A 15,443-nucleotide genomic window follows, 5' to 3' on the forward strand; every position below is an offset into this window, starting at 1 on the left:
GGGAAGCAAGCATGCGGCATCAGCGTGGAGACCGCAGCGCGCAGGGCCCCTCCCGTGTCAGGCGGGCCCCCACCCCACGGTAGGCCCTGGTGGACCCCAGGCAACCGAACTGAAAAGAGAAGCTCTGTTTCGTGTAAGGCCTCCTCTCCCAAAGGGTCCTGTCCTTTCTCTAAGTGTGCTTCCTGCCAAGTTAGAGGGAAACCCACTGGGGGCTCCACCCCAACCCTACAGCGCCCTCCGGCCCCAGCCACGGCAGGGCCTCCCCTGCGGCCAGCGAACAGCCCACAAGCCCAGGCATAAGCCAGTCAGCACGTGGCCTTACTCTGGTGTCCACAATGTGCACACCACTCGGGTCCATGAACCACAACGGGGATTTTTCTAGAAGCTTCTAGAAAAAAATGCCCTGTTTTTTAACCAATCACCTGTGAACTCTGCTGTGTGCAGAAGAAGCCGACTCACAGAGCCTGGCCTAGCCCCTCATCCAAAGGAGCCAGGACTTTGCCCGCTCCCACGTCCACCCTTCTCTGGGTCCTCACGAGTCTCACCCCCTCGGGCCAGCTGGGTGGGTTTTCTGCTCCTGGCAGCCAACAGCTTCCTGACTGTAACCACAGGCTCTTGGCCACGAACTTGTTAGAGCCTCCGGGAAATTAAAAAAAACAAGAACAGAAATGTGCAAACACAACTTCAGTTCCCCTTGCTCTTTCCTTCTTCAGCTGCTGCACACTTACTCGGATATTAGTGCAACACTCCACACGTGGCTAAGCAGAAACAGGCAAAAATGTTGGGCCATGCGGGACGGGTCAGGGGCCGGTCAGGGGCGGCAGTTCCCTCACCTGAAATACTTCTTCTGGAATCACCTCCTTCCAGGACTCGTGCATGGGGAACTGAGAGTAGGAGTTGAAAAGAACCTCAATGACCGCAGGGGTGGACGCACAGGTCTTCAGCACCTGATCGGAGGAGGGGGAGACACGGTTTAAGTGGCTGGCTTTGGGGGCCACGTGGGGATGGAGTGGGAGATATGGAGGTACGTGGAACCCCACTTCCTCACCACGTGTCCTGGCCCAGCTAACGACCTCACAGCACCTCCACCACCCAGGGACCCAGGGAGTGATGGTGACAGGACACGAGGGGTGTGTAAGAATCGCATGAAACAAAACACAAACGAGCCAAGGCAGCGCCCCCCAGGCAGCCTTTCTCCTCGCCGTGACAGCTGGGCATGGAAGGGTTGGGCAAAGTGTTAGATGCCTTCAGGGTTGCAGGAGGGGCACCGATGGCTTGCCAGGCCCCTTTGCCTCTGGACACAAGCCCTGAGGGTCTGCTGGGAGGCTGCGGGGGCTGCGGATGATGTTCCCAATTTCTTACTTCAATTTTTAATGTAGATCAGGAAATTGAGAAATGGGGGAGAACTGTTTTGTTTTCTTCTCGATTTGGTCTTTACGATTTATTTCCACAGTCACTACTGGCAAGAGATTCCCACGTTTATATTTGCAAATTTACAATGCAAGCCCGTCAACTTCATCCTAAAGATGGGAAGACGATTTACTTTTTAAAAATAACGTTTTTTTATGGGGGTTTTTATACATACATAAAAGTAGACTGAATAGTATGATAAGGCCCAGCTGTCCAGTGGCCTGTGGGTAATCCTGCCTTTCCATGTACCCATCCGCTCCTCCAGTATTATTTCAAAGCAGTTTCCGTGTAGCCTGTCATTTCACCCAAAAATAGTTTAGTGCATCTCCTAAAGGACCCTTTTAGAAAACATACAACGTAATAGTAATACTTGGACAATTAATAATAGTTTCTTAATACCATTTAATGTCTGGTCAGTGTTTAATTCACAAATTTCTCTGAAATACCATTCTATTTTAAAAAACTGTTGTTTGAATTACAATCCAAATGAGGCTCACACAGTGAGATTCGTTGATGTGATGTATGTTTTAGGTCTTTCTCTCTTTCGTTTCATGAGGTTTTTTTTGTTGTTGTTGAAGAAACCAGGTATTTGCCTGTATATTTCCCACGGTGCAGACTTGGCTGGTTGCGCCCCTGGGGGGGGCGTCTAGCAGGCTGTGTTTTTCATAAGTTACTGGTTGGGTTTAGAGGCGTGATCAGATTCAGATTAGGTTATTTTTGGTGTGGGTGAGGGTTGGGGCAGGGCCACATAGTTCTATTTTTTTCCACAATCTTTTTATGCGAAAAGTAACATATATACAAAAAAAGCAATACATTTCAAAGCACATTTCAACAATTACTTGTAGAACAGATTTCAGAGTTTGGTATGGGTTACAATTCCACAACTTTAGGTTTTCACTTCTAGCTGCTTGAAGATACTGGAGATTAAAAGAAATATCAGTTTAATGATTCAGCAACCCATACTCATTTGTTAAACCCTACCTTCTCTGTATAACTCCACCATCACCTTTGATCTTTCTCCCACTCTTTAGGGGTATTTGGGCTGTGCCCAGTCTAACTTTTTCATATTGGAAGGGGCTGTTGATAATACGGGGTAGGGGGATGGAATTAGCTGATGTTCTGGAGAGGCCGGGCCCCCGGCATTTCAGGACTTACCTGGTCCAGGGATCCATCTGGAGGTTGTAGGTTTCTGGAAAGTTCCCCTAGTGCATGGAACCTTTGTAGAATCTTATATAATGCCCAAGGTGTTCTTTAGGATTGGCTGGAATGGTTTTGGTTAGGCGTAGTTCTATTTTTGAGGCCTAATATTTGCCAAGGGTTATAAAACTATTTTTCCACTTTCTTGGCTGGGAACATTAAGGTGAAGCAGTGTTCCCAAAATCAGACACCAGACGTTCATGGCAGGCAATGGTCAGAGCCAGCAGCTAAGCTGGCTCCGAACTCCCTGGGACTTCTGTACAGAGCCAATTAAGAGAAAGCAGTCACATCAGTTAGATACCTGCTCTTTTATTCAACTTGCTTCTTTAGGGGTTCAATCTACCCCCTTTTAAAATACAAATAAAATGTTTTTGTTTTTTTTTTTAAACCTGCCCAATGGGCCACAGTGGCTCAGCAGGCAGAGTTCTCACCTGCCATGTTTGAGACCCAGGTTCATTTCCCGGTGCCTGCCCATGTGAAAAAAGAAAACAAAAAACCTGCCCCCCCCCAAACAAACAAACAAACCCTGCCCAGTTCATATTTCCTTTGCTCAAAGATAACCATGTTAACATTTTGCACGTAAAAGAAGTTTTATGCATGTAGACAAAAATTAATATTTATGACAAAATGGGCTAATGCTTTACATATTATTTTAAAATGATGTTTCTACTTAAAATTCATGACAAATAATTAAAAAAACTGTAAATGAACATTTCAATGTCATTTTAATGGGTATACAATATTTTATGCATGCATCATAATGTATCAACAAATTAACTACTGCATGTTGCCTCATTTTTTTGGTTTATAGCAGTATAAACAATGCTGCTATGAACATCTCTGAATATATAATCTTCCAAATTTCTAACATTCTTATTTACATCTTTGCATTGTGTTCCGAGAAAGAGAACTGTGGGATCAAAGAGTTCGTACATTTTAAAGCTTTAAAAACATACCACCAAAGTGTATGTGGGGGTATAAATTCGTGTATTTTGGGGAGAACCAAATTTGAGAGTGTGTCTTTCTCCCTACCCAAAGCATCTCATTAATTATTTAAATTTGACAGATACAGTATGGAATATTTAATTTTTTTGTTTGAACATTTGCTTTTCTTCTTTTGGAATTGCTAAATTCTGTCTTTTGCCCATTTTTACTGCTGTGTTTATTTGTTTCATTGATTGGTAAGTGCACCTTATTAAGATATTTTACAGGAACACAGTCATATTTGTAAGTAATGGCATTTCCTCCTCTTCAATATTAATATTTCTTATTTTTCTTGCCTTGTTACATTGGCTACTGTCTTAAGCACAATGTTCAAAACAATACTGATACCAGTATAATAATGTGTTCCTAATTTAATAGAACTTCTATAATGTTTCAACTTAAGCATGATCTTGGATTTTGGTTTCAGATAGATACTCTGTTCTGACTTAAAGAAATATCTTTCTATTTCCAGGCTACTATATTTTATTATGTAATTTTATTTTTGGTCTTTCTCTAACCAACTGAATACAAAAAGATTTTCTAATTTTGTCTGACTTTTGCCTTCATATAACAAACTCCATTTGGTGATGGCATAGTATTCTTCTAAATAAAATGTCAGATCCAATTTGCTAAGATTTTTGGTATCTCTTTTAATAACTAAGTTGGGTTTATACTTTGGATGGATTATATGGTATGTGAATGAAATGGTTTAAAAAAACCAGGATGGCAAAAGAAGAAAATCAAGTTGGGCTTATAGCTTTCTTTTTTGAGCTATTTTTTTGTTCAAGTTTTCATATCACTTAAGTTAACTTAGTAAAACTACATGAGAAGACTTCTGTCTTTTTCATACTCTGGAATATTTGAATAAGAATATAATTTACCTTTCATACAAAATAATAGATCTTGCATTTGAAATGGTCTAAGCTCAGCATTTAGTTGTAGGTGAAATTCTTTGTATTTTTCTTCCACAGTTATTGGTATATTTAGTCTTGATTTTCTCTTTTTTTTCATGCAAAAAACATTTTTTAGTTTGTACATTTAGTCACTATCATTGTACGCTCTAGGTATTCCTAGATTATACCATCTCAGTGTTTATGTTCTATCTTTCCTTCTGGTTTCATATGTACCCCCAGCCCTCCTCCCTCTATCATTCTCACATTCAGCTTCATTCAGTGTACTTACATTATTGTGCTACAATCAGGTAGTACTGTGCTATCCATTTCCGAATTTTTACAATCAGTCCTGTTGCACAATCTGTATCCCTTCAGCTCGAAGTACCCAATCTCTACCCTATTTCTATCTCCTGATAACCTCTGTTCTTAACTAAAATTCTCCAAGTTCACATCAGTAAGACCAGACAGTATTTGTCCTTTTGTTTCTGGCTAATCTCACTCAGCATAATGTCCTCAAGGTCCATCCATGTTGTTACATGCTTCATGACTTTATTCTGTCTTACAGCTGCATAATATTCCATCATATGTATCTTTCTCTTGAATCAATTTTATTCCTCTATATAAGAAATTTAGCACTAAGTATGCATCAGTCAGCGTTCCAACAGAAAATAGATGGCACAGTCAATATATTCTTGGAGTGTTTGTTGGCACCGAGGCTATTTAACTCAGTATGGTACAGGGGGAGTAAAGGGACAGGGTAGGACCTGAGCTGGTAGTAGCTGAGCTATTAGCACATCTGGGCCTGAACAGTGAGAGAGTATGTGGAATGGGCTGTCTTAGCAGGAGCAGTGATTCTCGGTTGGGGATAAACAGCCAGCCTGAAGCCCAGAGGGACCGAAAGGAATAAATCCCGTGACCTCTCTCACCTTCCCTCCCTTCTCCTGCTTGGACACTCTACTGGCTAAACCCAACTGGAGGCAGAGGCCAGAGCCTTGCAGATCTAGTCCTTGCAGGGAAAAAGTAAATCCCGAGGCCAATGGGCGGTCTCTCTGCTCTATCTATGAATAAGAACCCTTTTCTCATTTGAAATCCACTGTAATTTTATTTAGAATTTTTCTCTTGCTAAGTCTTGCTAGGGGTCTCTCTCTCTCTCTCTTATTCGTTCTCTCTCTCTCACTCTCTTTTTTCACACAGGACCAAATATTGGATTTTGTTAATCAGTCCTTTCTTTTAAAATATTTGAATTCATTAGTTTTTGCCTTATTGATTCCTTTCTCCCATCCCCTTAGGTAGGCTCTCTTTCCCTTTCTGGCTCCTTGATTGACTGCAAAGTTAATTTGGTAACATTTTTCTTAAGGGATAATAAAAACCACTTTTGAAATTCTATGCATTTTCCTTTGAATATAGGTATTGTCACAAACCATGAGTTCTGAGGTATAGAGTTCTCATTGTTTTTATTTTTTAAAGTTTGCAATTAAATAACAATGGACTCAATAGTGTTTTGGTGGCATGCTATAAGATGTTCAAAAAAGTCAAGTTATTTTAGAAACGTCTCTTTTTACTATTAATTTTCTGGTGTAGAGCATTAACATGCTTTTCTTTTTTTTTCCTTCTTTTCTTTGCATGGTGTATGGTGGGGGTCATATTTCATTCTTTTTCCATGTGAGTCTCCCTTAACTGCAGCACCATTTGTAGAATATTTTTGTGTGTGTGTTTAGTTGTTTGTTTGGTTGGTTTTACGTTTGTTTGTTTGCTTATTTTTTTGTTTTGGGGAAGTGCATGGGCCAGGAATCGAACCTGGGTCCCCCACATGGCAGGCGGAATTCCACCGCTGCACTACCCTCGCACCCTCCAGCATTAAGACTTTAAACAGTATCTGCTTAGAAGCTGTATGTGTTTGTGGAGCTCAAAGTTCACTATATAATTATTGCATTTATGACTTAGAGCGTCTGCATCTTTTTTGTTGACTTGATCTGTGAAAGATCTAGATGTGGGTTAAAAATCACCTAGGGTTATTATTTTACAGTTAGTTTCTCCACTTTGACAAAATCTTGTTTGGCACATAAGGTTCATAATAGCTATTGTGCCCTACGGATTGTATCCTTTGTTAATATCATAAGTATCATTTTTTTCCTATTTTATTTCTCTAAAATCTCCTATGTTGCATGTTAATTCTAAAATATTTTTTATTTGTTCTTGTTGTTTTTGACAGAACTACCTTTGCCCAATTTTTACTTGTAAGCCTTTGCTTCAGTTTGAGAGTCTCTGCGTTGGCAATAGGGTAATTTAAGCTGTTTGCATTGATTAGTGTTATAAATTACCCACTATACATAAAGCAGTTGGTCTTATTTCTGTTACCTTGCTTTAGTCTTTGTGATTTACTATGCGGCTTGTTTCATTTTTGTTACACAGGCTTGTATTTGTGGAAGTAAATATTTTATTTAAAATTCTACTTGTGGTTACGTATTCAAAATAAAAGAACAGTTCCGTACTTGTCCATTTAAACAGCACAGTTCTACTTGTGCTATCATCTCTTCTCTCCCATTTCTCTCTTAACCAGCTCTTCCCCTTCCTTAACAACATCAGAAGTTTTGGTTCCACGTCATGATGATTACATGCCCATTTTATGGTGCATGCCTCTTTCAGGGGTAATTTTGGGTATTTGCATTTAGTTTTATAACCTGCCATAAGATCATTTAAGTTGTATCTATTTTAACTGGGCCGTTTACTCACAACCATCCACAGATATTTATCAAGCTCCGATGAGAAGCCAGGGACTGTGGGACCGCCGAGTGATACCGGCAAACAAGGCAGGGAGACGCTCCTGCCTTCGCAGAACTTTACAGCCTGGTGGGATGTCACATCCCAAACACCACAGCTCCAAATAACAACACCAGCTGCTGTGGTATGATGCACTGTGGGTCATGCCAGGAGAGACACAAAGTGCTAGAAATGGCGCTAGCGCAGACCCGGGCTCGTGGGATGACGGCCCTGTCAGGGAAGGACTTCTGGATGAAGAGGCATCTGAGCTGAGTCCTGGAGATGGAGCAGGAGGTGGCAGGAATCAAGGCATGGGGCATTCCAGGGACACGAGTGTCCAGGATAGAGTAAAGCAATTCTTCCAAGTCTGGGGGCTGAGAAAGAGCAAATAATATTGGGGTGTGGAATCTGGGGTGGGGGCGGGGAACAGAGGCCAGATGAGAAGGGCGTTGTCTGTAATCGGCCACGGGGCTCTCACTTCTTGGTATAACTTCCTTATCTCCTCCAGCTTCCTTTTCAGGTCCTTCCATCCTCTTTTCATCTTACCCTGTCCTGTTCTAATGAGTTGTAGGAATCGTGTCTTCCTGCACTCGTCGGAGGATGGCACACAATTCTGAGGTTTTCTTCTGGATCTTATGATGAGAGGTATGCGTATCCTCTGCATTTTCTGGATGACACCCACTTTTCCTTTTTCTGCATCTTTTTTTCATTAATCCATTTTTTCCCCTCTTTATCTTTGATTAAGATAAGATCCAGACCCGAGGCTGGTCCACAAGCAGGGAAGTCCGGGATGCCTCTCTTCCCATGGGTTAGAAAGTGGAGGTGCCCCCACCCCCTACTGTGGATGGGAGGCAGGGGAGGGCACCAGCCGGGCCCCCCTACACTCACCTGGTGGACTGAGCCCCTGGGGGAGGCTCCTCCCCTGCCGTCTTCCCGGCAGCGTCATCATAGCCAGGTTGCTTTGCAGGCTCAGCACTTGATCCCAGCCCCTCACACAGCGTCTCCGACTGCCTGCTGGGCCGTATTTTTTAAAGTATCATCTGTCTGATTGCCTGAGAACTTACGGCAGGGTGGCCGAGGGGCACGGGTTTCTCTCCAGAGCAGACATGAAGTTAGCTTGTTGGTGCTCTGAATTTCCTTTCCCTCCCTCCCTTCCTGTTGTCTGTTTCTTCACAGATATTTTATAAGAAGACAGGAGCAACTGCCTTTCTGAACTGGTAATCATATTAACATTGAAGAATAATCATTTCTGGTTCCCTCCCCACGGCACATTTGTTTCCGTGAATTCATTACTGTCACAAACTCAGACTTCAGCTGACTCAGGAGAAGGAGACGGAGTGAGCGAGAAAGATGGAGCTGCAGAGGGGAGCAGCTGACCCCAGGGGGAGCATCCTGAAGATGTCCCACCTGCGCCTTCCCACCCAGCCTGGCCAAACCTGCTCCCCTGGCCCCGCTTGGCATGTGCTTGACCAGCCAATGAAAACCACCACTGATGTGCTATTTCCCCTGCATGGCAGCCTCTGATTCCAGCCCCCCCCCTTCGGTGTCGGGAGAAAACCACGCCATTAACGTTACACCCTGGTCCCCACCCACTGGACCCGATGAGATTTCTTCTGCATCCTACGCCGTTCCTCCCTGCTCAGGCCTTGCTAACCTCGTCCTTCCAACTCACCCTGTCCACTCTCCCCCTGTGACCGCAGGCAAGACCCCGGTCCCCTGTCCCTCAAAGAATCTGCCTTCCCTTAGAGCAGAAGCACCAGCTTTCTCCCCGGCACCCCCTCCCCGGGTCACAGACTGTGACAAAGTCTTATTGCCTGTCTCCAGGAATTCATTTTCTGTCTCTCCTCTGTTCCACCTCTCTGGGGCTCCCTGCCCCTCCCCAATCCCTCGGCACCGTGCCCCCTCCTATCTGCCAGGCAGCTGGCTGCCTTCATTATTTTTACGCCAACACAGTTTAAAAATCTCCGCTGCCTCCTTGCTGTCTGCAGAGAGGCGGCTGCCACATTACTCTGACGTGCTTTTGTCATTAGTGTCCATACACTCTCTTCAGCTAATGAGGCGGCAGAAAGAAAATTAAGGGGAAAAATCACAAGGCACATTGCTTTATATGTAGATGGGGAAATAAAGCAAGAGTAAGAAAAACAGAGGCGCGTTCTTTACGGTTGTCTCGTCTCCCTGCTCCCAGTGGGGCAGGGACACGCGCAGCCCTGCAAGGACAGGGGCTGGGTGTTGACTACTGCTACCCAGCGCTCCTGCTAAGCACCCCATGACGCTGGGAGGGTGTGAAGGCACTTTACCTAATTCTGTAATTAGATCTATATTTTCAGCACGGCCAACGCCAGGAAGGTGAGGCAGGACCAAGATGCGCAGATGTGTCTCCAATCCGCCATTCTCGCTTCAGCCCGCAGCCCGCCTTGCTCAGGCGGCCCCACCCTCACCTGCACCGCCACAACAGCCCGGGGTTTCCTCATTCCCCCAGCTCCATGTTTCAAAATGCTTGAGCAGAGAAATAATCTCAAAACCCTAATTTGATTAAGCCACCCTTCCTCCTGGAGCCTTAGGACAAAGACTCCTCGATAAGGCCCATGCCTACCTCTCCCGCCTCAGCTGGCTGTGTCCTCCCCAGCGCGCAGACGGCATGTGCGCCGTGCTGCCTTCTGCCCCAGGACCTTAGCCCATGCTGTTCCTTCTGCCAGGAATGCTCTTTGCACCCTCTTCCATAGCAGTCTCAGCCTTCAGATCTGGGCTCACCAGTCACACGCTGGGGGAGCCTCGGACCTCCCCAGCCTGGCTGACCCCCCTATTCGGCCCTTCCCAACACCGTGGGCCTTGGCTTTGCAGGACCAAGCACAGCAGCATCTTTACGTCTGTCTCTGCCCTGGGTGGGCAGCTCCACGAGGGCAGGAAGTATGTGTGCCCCTGGGTAAGTGACCCCACTAAGAGTGGGGTCCTCTAGCACCCTACACCCCACATCCTCTGGAGTTCCGACCTTCCGCTCTGCGGTGGACCCAGAGTGGTGTTCTGCAGAGAAGAGGATGAGAACAGTAGTAATGGGGCCTCATCACCATTTCACGGAATCGCACTCCACGCAAGAGACTGGGGCAGTCCCCGGGGCTGACCCGCGCTAGGTCCCTTATTCCGGGCCAGTCACCCAACCCACGGAGTCAACCTGTGGCCGTTGCAAACCAAGTCTGGGGTGGGGTGGGGGACGTGGCCTCTGCCCTCCCGCGCGCTCTCCGCAGGCCTGGGCCCCACCCTGCCCTGACCCCTTCCAGGAACCCAACCCGGCTGCGCCACCCGGCCACCCGCGCCTGCCCTCGCGTCCCCGTGTGCGCGACCCGCGGCGCTCACGGGCCGTCAGCCGGGCGGAGCGGCGTGGCCCTGTCAACACGCTTGCTTCCCAGAGCCGTGACACGGCTTTGATTTCTGGCGGCAGAACACTGCGAGCTGCTCCGATGGCTGCTCCGCGCGCCTGCCGCGCCGAGCTCGCCTTTGTCTGGGGATGGGGAAACGGTGATTTATGTCATAAGCTCGCTGTGAAACCTTTTGCCTCAGTAATTCTGAGCTCCGTGGGTGTCTCTTTACATCTATTTAAAGTATGGCTGTTGCCCACGGATGGCGTGCTCTGTGACATCCCCCCGTGCCTCTGTGTACGCCTCGCCATGGGGCCTGCGTCCTGCTGCCGCACAGCTTTGTGCGCGGTCGAGTATGTGCGCCGCGGGCTCCACGGGGCTGCTGAGCCGGGTCGCTCTGTCCCTTTGATCTCAGGCCTGGTGATTAGACGTCTTCCTTGGGGGAGCACTCGCCCCGGGCCTGGGTGGAGGAAAAGGCTGCCGCTGTCTTTCCAGGCTGTTTTGCTCTGGTTGCCCCCGGCAAGGCTAGAAAATCACAGGCAATTCTACCTTTGCTTAGAGGACTCTCAGTGAGGTAAATGCATTTCCTTCTACAATCTGCTCCTGGCCAGCGCCCTGGGGAGCTGGTGGCTGCTGACCTCACCAGCAGGTGGACCTTGTTGGCATGCCATCGTGGGGAGTGCTGAGTCCTATCTTGGAATCCCTTTTGTTTATCAACAAACATTGAAGGGGTCTTTATGTTCCCAGATTGCACTATGTGGAGGAAGGCAATGGTGGACAACGCTTTCTGATTTCCTCAAGAAAACTCCAATTCCTTCTCTCATGGCGTGGAATGGACCAGGGATTCTTTGTCTTCTCCTGGAGACAAGCACTTCTCAGAGCCTCTTGGCTCCCACTACAACAAACTGCCTCCCAAACCCAAACCCACCCCCAGCCTGCTCCCTCCATGTGCCCCCCCCCCCCCATTTTGGTCTTGCTGACATAGTTTTAGGGATCCCAGAAGAGGGCCCCTGAAGACCCAGGGAGAGGCGCCGCACCTTGTGCCTGCATCGCTAGCCTGGCGTTCAGGGTCCTGTCTCAGGGGTCACCCAGGACTTTGCAATCTGGGCAAGGCTCCCTCAAGTGGAAATGACAAGGCTACATAAAATATAGGATGACTGCTGGTCATCCCTCAAATATATTTTTCCTTTTAGAGAATCTGCCCCAGGTATTTCCCACCTGTGACCATTAGGTAAGGTCTCTTTGTGTTCTTTATGCAGTTTCACAGGACAAGGGTTAAAAGTGAGCATCTTGGCTTAAGTGCAAACACGGTGCAAACTGGAGGGGCAGTGGGTAAGTCCTGCTTCCACCTTGGAGGTATGAAGCCTGCTGATAATGGGCGACGACAAAATGCAAATTATTATGAATATAAACTGTGCGATAGAATATGAACAGTCTGTCATTTCTTCAAGAGTCCACTATGCTGAAATCGCTGCTTCAGTAGAGTGGCCAAACAGAGAATGACTCACAGTCTCAGGCTTTCTGCCAGAAAATCATCATCATGTTTACCGAGGAGGGAAACACTTGGGGAGTTGTGTGGCCAGATTTGTCACTTGCTCTCTTATAGACAGACTCTTTACTCTGTATCTATCCATAATGCAAAGTTAGCATTTGAGAGAAAGGTGTGAATTTCAAAGACTGAAGGGTTACTGTCCTTTTTGGAAAATGGCTTTTCAATTATTTGCTCAAAACGTATCAGACTGAAATATGCCTCTTGTCTATGATGGGTGTCTCTTAGGTAACAGGAACTACTTTTTAAATTAAATGCACTCAACTTTTACATCTGATGGAATGACTTTCCTTCAAAGAAATCTTTTGGGGAGAAAAATCTCTTATTCCAACCAATATTTAGGGAACTTTTCTTTTGGAAACATTTTGAGCCTTTTTGGTATTTTCTCTAAAAAATCTTTATTGTTCATCTAAATTATTAAAGGGTAACTATGATATGTGGAAAAAGAAACAAGCTGCTCAAGAGCTAAGTCTGCAGGGATGTGTTAGGAAAATGGGCGAGAAATTCGCAAACGTGTGTAATGTAATTATTCAAAAGGTGTGTGATGTGATCCGCTAATTTTGTTTCGGATCAAATGCCAGCCAACTGATTTTCATCGTTCTGAGAAGCACGCTGCCAAAAGACGAGCTGCCAAAATATTTGGTGCCGTGATGGCAACATCAATATTTTGAAAGGACACATTCTGGTTTGCTTGTTGGGAATCCCAACCTTGTAATTGCATCCTGTCTCTAGCCTTTGCTCCACAAAGGGTGGTCCCAGTACGAGCTTGGTAGAAATGCAGACGCGGGTTCCCACGACAGACCCACAACATCAGAATCTGCATTGCAATCGGTCCCCAAGGGGGTTGGGGGTCCCCTCAAGCGTGAGAAGCGCTGTGGGCACCCCGGCTGGCACGCAGAGGGGGTCCCTGCGGGAAAGCTCTGGGCGGGCAGCCTTACCTTGGGGAAGGCGTCGGGCCACACGGTGGGGGAGCCGTGGTTGAGCAGCGCCTGCACCAAGCGCTGCGGCGCACCCTGGGGCGCACAGGCGGCAGTCTGCAGCACACGGGCCAGCGGCGACGCGCCTCCGTAGTCGAGCGCGCTCGCGTCCGCGCCGTGCCGCAGCAGGAGGCGCGCCAGGCCGTAGTGCGCGTGGCCGCAGGCCTTGTGCAGCGGGCTACGCTCGTCCTCGTCGCGCGCGTCCGCGTCTGCCCCGTGCCGCAGCAGCAGCGCGCACAGACGCAGGTAGCGCGCGTGCTCGTCGGGTTGCCGCGCTGCCCCGCACGCCGCGCTCAGTGCCGTCTCGCCGCGCCGATTCCTCGCGTCCACGCGCGCGCCGCGGCCCAGGTAGAGGCGCGCGTGCTCGTCCAGGCCGCACTGTGCCGCCACATGCAGCGGCGTGTCCTGGGCCGCGCCGGTCGCGAGGTGCGCCGATGCGCCGTGCTCCAGCAGCGCCTGCGCGCACCTGTGGGGAGGTCAGGCCGAGTCACAGGTGGGGTCGGGTGACGCCCCTAAACCCACGCCCCTGCGACCCACTACCGGCCACGTGGTGGCTGACATTCACAGGGCGAGTTTGAGCCGTAAAATATCCAAAGGTGACCTGAAAGGATATGGGCTCAGTGTCCCTGGCTAAGGGCTAAAAGCCTTCAAGCTGAGCTGAAAATGGGATCATGGCAAACGGCCACTAAATGGTGTCGACAGCCAGCAACTTGTCCTAAGAATCCACACGCAGGCTTAAACCTTTGGAGGAAACAGTAACTGCTCGGTGCTACCTTGGAAGGCAATGGGGTTCAAATGACCGGGTGGAGGCCCTGGGTCCCTGCCCTCTGTCATGCCTGGTGGTTGAGGGCCTCAGAGTTGCTGGTTCTAAGGACAGTCCCTTAGACCATCAGGCTCTTTCTCAGCTCTGCGTGGAACCCTCCTGTAAACTGTGAGGCTGTGGCCAGGGTGGGAGTCAAGCTTTGCCTGTGCTCCCAGGGAGGGGCTCTATCCATCCCTCCAGGATACTGAGGACACACGGTGGATGTCCTCAGACAGCTCTGGAAGGATCTGGTGGAAGATACCACCATGCCTGATTGTGGGACTGCCTGTGTTCCACCCATACCCTCTTCCAGGAACAGACTGTGGATTTTGGTTGAACCCAAATTCCCCACTGGCTGCCTGGGGTTTCCAGGTAGATTCCTGAGTGACTCCAGATCCACCACCTGGATCCCAGACTGTCCTCAACTCGGGGCACGGGCCCTCCTGGGAGGGCAGCATCCTCAAAGCCCCCTGTGGAAAGCTCTGGTGGTCGCCTCCTACCTTCTCAACCTGAGCACAGATGACTACTGAGGAGTCTGGCGGCTCTGGACCACCTGGCCTTGGACACAGGTGGGAAACAGTCTGCACTCGCCCAAGCATCATGTAGCCCTCCTTGCCTGTTCCACTCGCCCTTGTCATGCGCTCGTGCCCACTTCAGCCACCTGCCTTATGGTCATCTCTTGGATGTTGCCATCGCTGTGACGGTCCATCTTTGGAGCCTTAATCTCCAACATTCAGATCTCTTGAGACTTGAGTCTATGACCCCTCACTTCTCACAGTCCTTCCTGGCTTCACTTCCTTTCTTGGGCAGCACCCAACCCCCCATATCAGCATCTTCAATTCCCTCACCTTCCGGTACTTCTGCTACACCCTAATGACCAAATCTTAACTGGAGTCCACCCATCATCCACTTTCTCGTCTCTCCTCGACTGCTGAGCCCTTTTGGAGAAACACCATCCCTGGAGATTGGTCTCCCATCGCAGGTGGGCCTCTGGGGCTATGGGATTCAGTTTGTTTGTGTTTTTACAACACTGCCTGCCTCTCCTAAAACTCTTTCTTGACCTGGGTTCCATTTCATTGCCTCTGAACTTTGCTCTTTCCAGTCTCCCCTACTTCTTGTATGCCCACATCATAAACATGGTGTTTCCCAGAATTTCTCTGGCTGACCTCATCCATGCCGCCTCTCTGTCCACTCCCGTGTCCTGTGGCCTAGCAAGCGTGCACCTGGCTTCTAGGTCCTTATATCCAAAGACCTCCACTCAGGAGCCACCATATGGCCATACCTGAACTCACCCTCTTCTTGAGCCGGCTCTCTTCCTTGTATCTGCTCTGTGGTCCCCCAAATCAGATGCCTTGGATTTTTTCCCCCAACTATCAATTAAATTGGTCACTCAGCCCTGGTGACCCTGTGTCTTTAATATATCTCTTGGATCTGCTTCTTCCCTCTTTTCCCTCCCTGCCATTGTCCTTTGTCAAGACCCAGATCGTTTCTTGCCTGAGCCTTTCCCATAGCCTTCCA

The 15,443-nt window shown here is 48.2% G+C and overlaps 1 protein-coding gene and 1 long non-coding RNA gene across 2 annotated transcripts in view; one reads left to right on the forward strand and one right to left on the reverse strand.

The window, feature by feature from the left end:
• The window catches only part of LOC143676651 (uncharacterized), a 30,795-nt gene extending 21,414 nt beyond the window's left edge, over nt 1-9,381 (forward strand). Inside the window, exons 2-3 of the long non-coding RNA XR_013172236.1 lie at nt 7,753-7,889; nt 8,421-9,381. This is a non-coding gene — a long non-coding RNA (uncharacterized LOC143676651). The remainder of the gene's footprint in view (nt 1-7,752; nt 7,890-8,420) is intronic.
• The window catches only part of ASB18 (ankyrin repeat and SOCS box containing 18), a 65,881-nt gene that overhangs the window by 370 nt on the left and 50,068 nt on the right, over nt 1-15,443 (reverse strand). Inside the window, exons 4-5 of the mRNA XM_077152079.1 lie at nt 13,085-13,589; nt 834-947 (exon numbers count right to left, since the gene is read on the reverse strand). Coding sequence (XP_077008194.1) covers nt 834-947; nt 13,085-13,589 — 619 coding nt within the window. The remainder of the gene's footprint in view (nt 1-833; nt 948-13,084; nt 13,590-15,443) is intronic.

The sequence above is a fragment of the Tamandua tetradactyla genome, chromosome 3, assembly GCF_023851605.1.
Source record: "Tamandua tetradactyla isolate mTamTet1 chromosome 3, mTamTet1.pri, whole genome shotgun sequence".
NCBI classification, from domain to species: domain Eukaryota; kingdom Metazoa; phylum Chordata; class Mammalia; order Pilosa; family Myrmecophagidae; genus Tamandua; species Tamandua tetradactyla.